The 8637-nt window shown below is 50.6% G+C and overlaps 1 protein-coding gene across 3 annotated transcripts in view; it reads right to left on the bottom strand.

Annotated features, from left to right (window-relative positions):
• Window positions 1-7210: 7210 nt before the first annotated feature.
• CD6 (CD6 molecule) overlaps window positions 7211-8637 on the bottom strand; it is a 30411-nt gene continuing 28984 nt past the window's right edge. For all 3 annotated transcript variants that reach the window (XM_034767668.1, XM_034767667.1, XM_034767666.1), the window contains exon 13: window positions 7211-8304. In XM_034767668.1, coding sequence (XP_034623559.1) covers window positions 8207-8304 — 98 coding nt within the window. In that variant the 3' untranslated portion in view covers window positions 7211-8206. The remainder of the gene's footprint in view (window positions 8305-8637) is intronic.

Genomic DNA, 8637 nt, shown 5'->3' on the forward strand with positions numbered 1-8637 from the left:
TTGCTGTCAGGCAGGGGGTGGTAAGGGAATTAGTGCTTGGGTGAGCTGAAGGGCCTCTTTCAGGGTAACAGTACCTCCTTTCTGTTACCGCCTAGAAGCTATTTTTATGGATCAAGCCCTGTTCCCAATGGGAAGTGGAGTTAGCCCAGAGGATTGGATGGCAAACAAGTGCATCTTCCCTGAGGCAGAACTTACCTGGGCCCAGTCCTGCTCAAACACGGCGCAGCTCAGGAATGAGGGTGTGACATTATTGACATAATATGTAACCGTATACCGGTAGATCACTGTTGCGACCACTGTTATATATTTGCAGCAAATACTGTATAAAGGTTGTCGTGTAAGGGGTCTATGGAGAGGTTATGATTTCTGGGTATGATTATGCTGTCTATATGTGTGTATCATTTTTGTAGTTGAAGTTATGAATATTGGCTCTATATTGTCTGTATTTCGAATTTAAGCTATGCTTCTGGGTGACACCCCAGACAAGTTAGTGTCAGCTCTGCCTAGCCTGCTTGATGACCTATTAAGGACCATCAGCTATACAACTGACCCATTGAGAGAAGGCAGATACACCTTGTGACTCAGCAAAGTATGCAGGGACTTGCCCATGTGACTCCAAACTCCATTTTGCTGTAATTTTCCACAGTAAGAACAAAGAGGTTTTCTTACACCTGGAAAAGACTATATAAGGTTGATGCCTCATCTCCATCTTGTCTTCAATCCTGCTTCTTACCTCTGGAGGGACTTTGCTACAAACGGAAGCTATACACAAAGGACTGATGACCCATCCCAGCTGTGGATGTACTCCAGAGACTTGATTTGAGCATGCAGTTTATTCCATCACTGCTACAAGCCTGAACCAAGACTTTGCCATTACTGTATGTAATTAATTCCATTTAACCAATTCTAGCTCTCATCTCTATCTTTTTCCTTTTATGAATAAACCTTTAGATTTTAGATTCTAAAAGTTTGGCAACAGTGTGATTTGTGGGTAACATCTGATTTGTATATTGACCTGGGTCTGGGGCTTGGTCCTTTGGGATCGAGAGAACCTTTTTTTCTTTTACTGGGGCATTGGTTTTCATAACCAGTTGTCCCCATAACGAGTGGCACTGGTGGTGATACTGGGAAACTGGAGTGTCTAAGGGAATTGCTTGTGTGACTTGTGGTTAGCCAGTGGGGTAAAACCAAAGTCTTCTCTCTTTGACTGGTTTGGTTTGCCTTGGTGTGCATAAAAACCCCAGCCTTGGGCTGTAACTGCCCTGCTTTAAGCAATTTGTCCTGAATTGATGCTCTCAGTTGGGTCCCGCCAGAACCAGCATTGTTACAGTTACATTCTGTGACCCCAATCCCTGGTGTAATGATCTGACAACCCAACGCAAAGGTGACACAGGCCCAGAGGTCTGACCCAGAGTGAATCTGGGAGGAGCTCCAGGGCCTGGTGCATGGTGATGCCCCTGGGGTATCACAGGCTGACAGGCAGCCTGGCTATAAATTAGGCTTCTCTCTCTCACACACACACTAAGGGCCAGATCCTCCACTGATGGCAAGTAACACTGCCCATGTGGGATCTGGCCCCATGGATTCCAATGAAGAGACACTGCTTTACACCAGCTGGGATCTGGCCTGGAATTTTACTCTGACCCCACAGCCACCATTCTTAAAAGCTTAAATAAAAAGATTCTCCTTCCAGCCCCTCTAGTCAAAGCCTTTTAATCTCACAACATGCCTTGCAATGATGCTGCCGCACAGGAGAGCGAGGGAGCGGCCGTACGCGGCAGCCACATGCTGCTCCACTATTTACACAGTGCTTGTGCTCCCAGATCCTGGAAGATACATTCATTATTGCCATCCTTCCATGCAGCTCTCCTCTCCTCTCCCCCCACCCCGCCCCCACTCCAGGACTGGAGGGGAAGGTTCCAATTCAGGGTCCCAGTCCACGTTGCAGGAAATTGTTAGCTAAATAAAATGCCCCCGTGCAAACCACAGAAGCAGTGTCCCAGGGGGCTGGAGGAACAAGCATAGGGCTAGGAGCTGCAACGGACTCGTTGGGTGTCCTTGATCAAGTCATTTCATCTAGCCGTGCCTTGCTTTCCCCCCGTGTAGAATGGAGATCGGACTCCTCAGCCACCTGGCAGGGCTGTGGGGAGGATCAACAAGTAACTGCAGGGAAACTTTACAGTTCTGGCCGCTCGGGGTTCCCCAGTGAAAGCAACCCAGAGCCTCTCATTCTCACTCTTACAGCTGCTCAGAATTCTCCTGTCAACACGTTTCTTTTGGTGCAAAAAGGGCTTTCCCCCAGCAGAGACTGGTTCTGTTGAAAGGTTTGGGGTTTTGTGGGGGGGAAAGATAATGATTCTGTTCAATGAAAACCTAGGAAGATCTCAGAGAAAAATGTTGATGAATTTTTTTTTTCCATTTTCACCTACACTTTCCAAGGGAAAAAAAAATCCCTAAAAGCCTTAGCCCTCCATAGAAGGTTGGAGCCAGCCTCTTCTCTCCAGTGACAGCTTTGGAGGCGGGTACAGCATGGGCAGTAGCTGTAAATCCGCTGGCACTGCCAGCAGCCCCTTGCTTGGGGGAGAGAGAAGAACCATCCTCCATGCCCTCATCCATCACCCACAGTTCTTCAGAGGATATTTTGCCCATTGACAGCACCTTCTATCTCAGGATCTCAACGCTGTTCCATTAATGCAGACTCGCACGGGGCACCATGATCCCCATCTCCAACAGGGAAACTGAGGGATGGGGGAGGTGACTTGGCCGTAGGGTGACCAGATGTCCCGATTTTATAGGGACAGTCCCGATTTTTGGGTCTTTTTCTTATATAGGCTCATATTACTCCCCACCCCTGTCCTGATTTTTCACATTTGCTGTCTGGTCACCCTACTTGGCCGCACTCCAACAGCGAGGTAGCAGCAAGGCCAGGGATGCAACCAGAGGCTAACAGAGGGAGTTTGCCTGGGAGCTGTCCGAGAGGAGGTATGCTAAGTGCTGCATTAGGGGGGCTGTGTTGGTGAGTATCTGAGTGTCTGCTGCTGGGACAGTTGGTCAGTTTGACCGTGTGCTTGATTGATTGCTTGTTTGTTTGAAAAGTGTGAATTGGGAGTGCTTTGTTCCAGGTGGGCCTTGAGTGGGCCTGACTGGTATAGAAGGGCAGTCAGCATCGAACCAGCTGAGCGGCGAACAGCAGAGGCTAACAGAGGGAGTTTGCCTGGGAGTTCTCTTGAGGAGAGCGCACTGAGGCTTTCATCTGCAGGTTTCTCTGAGTAGTTCCTGCAACAGCTGAGGAAGCTCTTAAGAGGACGGTGATATGGAAGGTGAGCGATCAGCTGTTGTAACCTGCACAGGTTGTGCCATGTTTGTCTTTCTTCCACAGGACAGAAGCGACTTTGTCTGTACAAAGTGCAAGCTGGTCTCCATATTGGAAGAGAAGGTTCGAGGGCTGGAGAAACGAGTATCGACTCTGCATTGCATAAGGGAAAATGAAGATTTCCTGGACAGACGTCAGGAGATGCTTCTACGGCCACAATGTTCTGAAGATTCAGAGCAGGCGCAGCAGGGACAGAAGGATTGTGAAGAGGTTTGGCAGCATGTGACCTCCAGAAGGAGAAAGAGGAGCGTCCATGCACCAGCAATGGAGATACAGGTGAGCAATCGTTTCCATGTTCTCTCTACAGGTACTAATGCGGAGAGTGGACTAGATGACCCATCTGAGGGAAGGGAGCAGAAGGAGACTCCACCGATTGGAAGGCAAAAGATGCACTGTCCTAGGGATGGGGGTTCCACGTCCACCACTCCCAAGAGGAGGAGGAGGAGGAGGAGGAGGGTGGTGGTGGTCGGGGACTCCCTCCTCAGGGGGACTGAGTCATCTATCTACCGCCCCGACCGGGAAAACCGAGAGGTCTGCTGCTTGCCAGGAGCTAGGATACACGATGTGACGGAGAGACTGCTGAGACTCATCAAGCCCTCGGATCGCTACCCCTTCCTGCTTCTCCACGTGGGCACCAATGATACTGCCAAGAATGACCTTGAGCGGATCACTGCAGACTACATGGCTCTGGGAAGAAGGATAAAGGAGTTTGAGGCGCAAGTGGTGTTCTCGTCCATCCTCCCTGTGCAAGGAAAAGGCCTGGGTAGAGACCGTCGAATCGTGGAAGTCAACGAATGGCTACGCAGGTGGTGTCGGAGAGAAGGCTTTGGATTCTTCGACCATGGGATGGTGTTCCAAGAAGGAGGAGTGCTAGGCAGAGACGGGCTCCACCTAACGAAGAGAGGGAAGAGCATCTTCGCCAGCAGGCTGGCTAACCTAGTGAGGAGGGCTTTAAACTAGGTTCACCGGGGGAAGGAGACCAAAGCCCTGAGGTAAGTGGGGAAATGGGATCCTGGGAGGAAGCACAAGCAGGAGAGCGCAAGAGGGGAGGACTCCTGTCTCATGCTGAGAAAGAGGGATGATCGATGAGTTATCTTAAGTGCCTATACACAAATGCAAGAAGCCTGGGAAACAAGCAGGGAGAACTGGAAGTCCTGGCACAGTCAGGGAACTATGATGCGATTGGAATAACAGAGACTTGGTGGGATAACTCACATGACTGGAGTACTATCATGGATGGATATAAACTGTTCAGGAAGGACAGGCAGGGCAGAAAAGGTGGGGGAGTTGCGTTGTATGTAAGAGAGGAGTATGACTGCTCAGAGCTCCGGTATGAAACTACAGAAAAACCTGAGAGTCTCTGGATAAAGTTGAGAAGTGTGAGCAACAAGGATTATGTCGTGGTTGGAGTCTGCTATAGACCACCAGACCAGGGGGATGAGGTGGACGAGGCTTTCTTCTGGCAACTAGCAGAAGTTGCTAGATCGCAGGTCCTGGTTCTCATGGGAGACTTTAATCACCCTGATATCTGCTGGGAGAGCAATACAGCAGTGCACAGACAATCCAGGAAGTTTTTGGAAAGTGTAGGGGACAATTTCCTGGTGCAAGTGCTGGAGGAACTAACTAGGGGCAGAGCTTTTCTTGACCTGCTGCTCACAAACAGGGAAGAATTAGTAGGGGAAGCAAAAGTGGATGGGAACCTGGGAGGCAGTGACCATGAGATGGTCGAGTTCAGGATCCTGACACAAGGAAAAAAAGAGGGCAGCAGAATACGGACCCTGGACTTCAGAAAAGCAGACTTTGACTCCCTCAGGGAACAGATGGGCAGGATCCCCTGGGAGAATAACATGAAGGGCAAAGGGGTCCAGGAGAGCTGGCTGTATTTTAAAGAATCCTTATTGCGGTTGCAGGAACAAACCATCCCGATGTGTAGAAAGAATAGTAAATATGGCAGGCGACCAGCTTGGCTAAACAGTGAAATCCTTGCTGATCTTAAACGCAAAAAAGAAGCTTACAAGAAGTGGAAGATTGGACAAATGACCAAGGAGGAGTATAAAAATATTGCTCAGGCTTGCAGGAGTGAAATCAGGAAGGTCAAATCACACTTGGAGTTGCAGTTAGCAAGAGATGTTAAGAGTAACAAGAAGGGTTTCTTCAGGTATGTTAGCAACAAGAAGAAAATCAAGGAAAGTGTGGGCCCCTTACTGAATGAGGGAGGCAACCTAGTGACCAAGGATGTGGAAAAAGCTAATGTACTCAATGATTTTTTTGCCTCTGTCTTCACGAACAAGGTCAGCTCCCAGATTGCTGCACTGGGCAGCACAATATGGGGAGAAGGTGACCAGCCCTCTGTGGAGAAAGAAGTGGTTCGGGACTATTTAGAAAAACTGGACGTGCACAAGTCCATGGGGCCGGATGCGCTGCATCCGAGGGTGCTAAAGGAGTTGGCGGGTGAGATTGCAGAGCCATTAGCCATTATTTTTGAAAACTCATGGTGATCGGGGGAGGTCCCAGATGACTGGAAAAAGGCTAATGTAGTGCCCATCTTTAAAAAAGGGAAGAAGGAGGATCCGGGGAACTACAGGCCAGTCAGCTTCACCTCAGTCCCTGGAAAAATCATGGAGCAGGTCCTCAAGGAATCAATTATGAAACATTTAGAGGAGAGGAAAGTGATCAGGAACAGTCAGCATGGATTCACGAAGGGGAAGTCGTGCCTGACTAACCTAATTGCCTTCTATGATAAGATAACTGGCTCTGTGGATGAGGGGAAAGCAGTGGATGTGTTATTCCTTGACTTTAGCAAAGCTTTTGATATGGTCTCCCACAGTATTCTTGCCGCCAAGTTAAAGAAGAATGGGCTGGATGAATGGACTGTAAGGTGGATAGAAAGCTGGCTAGATCGTCGGGCTCAACGGGTAGTGATCAATGGCTCCATGTCTAGTTGGCAGCTGGTTTCAAGCGGAGTGCCCCAAGGGTCGGTCCTGGGGCCGGTTTTGTTTAATATCTTTATTAATGATCTGGACGATGGTGTGGACTGCACTCTCAGCAAGTTTGCAGATGACACTAAACTAGGAGGCGTGGTAGATACACTAGAGGGTAGGGATCGGATACAGAGGGACCTAGACAAATTAGAGGATTGGGCCAAAAAAAACCTGATGAGGTTCAACAAGGACAAGTGCAGAGTCCTGCACTTAGGACGGAAGAATCCCATGCACTGCTATAGACTAGGGACCGAATGGCTAGGTAGCAGTTCTGCAGAAAAGAACCTAGGGGTCACATGGACGAGAAGCTGGATATGAGTCAACAGTGTGCTCTTGTTGCCAAGAAGGCTAACAGCATTTTGGGCTGTATAAGTAGGGGCATTGCCAGCAATGTGATCGTTCCCCTTTATTCGACATTGGTGAGGCCTTATCTGGAATACTGTGTCCAGTTTTGGGCCCCACACTACAAGAAGGATGTGGAAAAATTGGAAAGAGTCCAACGGAGGGCAACAAAAATGATTAGGGGTCTGGAGCACATGACTTATGAGGAGAGGCTGAGGGAACTGGGATTGTTTAGTCTCCAGAAGAGAAGAATGAGGGGGGGATTTGATATCAGCCTTCAACTACCTGAAGGGGGGTTCCAAAGAGGATGGAGCTCGGCTGTTCTCAGTGGTGGCAGATGACAGAACTAGGAGCAATGGTCTCAAGTTGCAGTGGGGGAGGTCCAGGTTGGATATTAGGAAACACTATTTCACTAGGAGGGTGGTGAAGCACTGGAATGCGTTACCTAGGGAGGTGGTGGAGTCTCCTTCCTTGGAGGTTTTTAAGGCACGGCTTGACAAAGCCCTGGCTGGGATGATTTAGTTGGGAATTGGTCCTGCTTTGAGCAGGGGGTTGGACTAGATGACCTCTTGAGGTCCCTTCCAACCCTGATATTCTATGATTCTATGAACCCAGCTTTCTTGAGTGTCAGGCACTGCCTCAACCACAGGCTGACCTTCCCCTCAAAGCCAGGGGCTTGGATCTCATAGGCTGCTTGGTCTGTGATGTACAGTCTCCCCCGACAGGAAAGAGTCATTGCTGGAACCCAGCTATGGAACATCCCCTCCTAGCTGCTTCTGCCCAGTGGGGATGAAGCCAGAGGCCTGGGGGAGGAGCTACCCCCTGTGCATTGAATCTGAGCACCCCAGTTCCTGTCTGCAGGCTAATCACTGGGGACTGGTTATTGCCATGGGGAATCTACATACCAAGGATTGAACCCAGCCCCATAAGTCACTGTCCGAAAGGGAGCCAAGAAGTCTGGCTGCTCCCCTAGGACTTCTGACCTCCAGCTTACCATCCCTAGGGCTCCAACTAGGTCTCTGTGCTGCGCCCATCACCGTGTGTCCAAGCACCTTTCCCGGCTGGGAATAGAGCCCATGACCCTGGCAGCCATCCTGGAGAGCTTGGCCTGTGTCCTGAGCACTGAGGATGGAGTCCCGGACACTCCCCAGACACCGGGGGTTCACTTATGGGCCTGAGTGGTCAGGGCTAGCTGGGCATCAGCAGAGAATGTGGGCTGGGAAGGGGATGTTCTTGGGAAGGACTCCGTGGATTTCTCAGGGTCAGAGCTGTCAGTTGGTAGAGGAGTGCAACCCCTTCTGGAGCCACAGGGTCTGCACTGGGAAATGCTGGTCAGTCCAGGCCTGGTTCTGGGACCCGCTGACAAACCTTCCCCCAAGCCTGACCTTGTGCTAATCAAACACATTCAGTGCAGGGATGTGAGGTTCAGTTATCACCCACTGATTTGCTGTCACTGTATTGAAGGCAGGAGGGAGGGCTGGAGGCACAGACTTGCAGTGATGTCCCTTTCCTAGTATGCCAGGCCTTGGACATCATCGTAATCGCTGCCCTCCGAGTCGTTGCTCCCAGGCTCACAGCTCCCCAACGGCTGGGAGAGAGCCGGCCACTCTGAAATAACGGATCCCGTCAACTCCCGTAGTTCATCGCTGCCTCCTTCCATCCCCACAGCCACTTCTCCCTCCCTCCTTCCACAGCCACCTCTCATCCCTTCCTCCATTCCCACAGCCACCTCTCAACCCTCCTTCCCTCCCTCCCTCCCCAAAGCCACCTCTCCCTCCCTCCCTCCCTCCATCCCTACAGCCACCTCTCATCCCTCCCTCCCTCCATCCCTACAGCCACCTCTCATCCCTCCCTCCCTCCTCCCCACAGCCGCCTCTCATCCCTCCCTCCCTCCCTCCATCGCCTCAGTCACCTCTCATCCCTCCTTCCCTCCATCCCCTC

The sequence above is a fragment of the Trachemys scripta genome, chromosome 4, assembly GCF_013100865.1.
Source record: "Trachemys scripta elegans isolate TJP31775 chromosome 4, CAS_Tse_1.0, whole genome shotgun sequence".
NCBI classification, from domain to species: Eukaryota; Metazoa; Chordata; order Testudines; family Emydidae; genus Trachemys; species Trachemys scripta.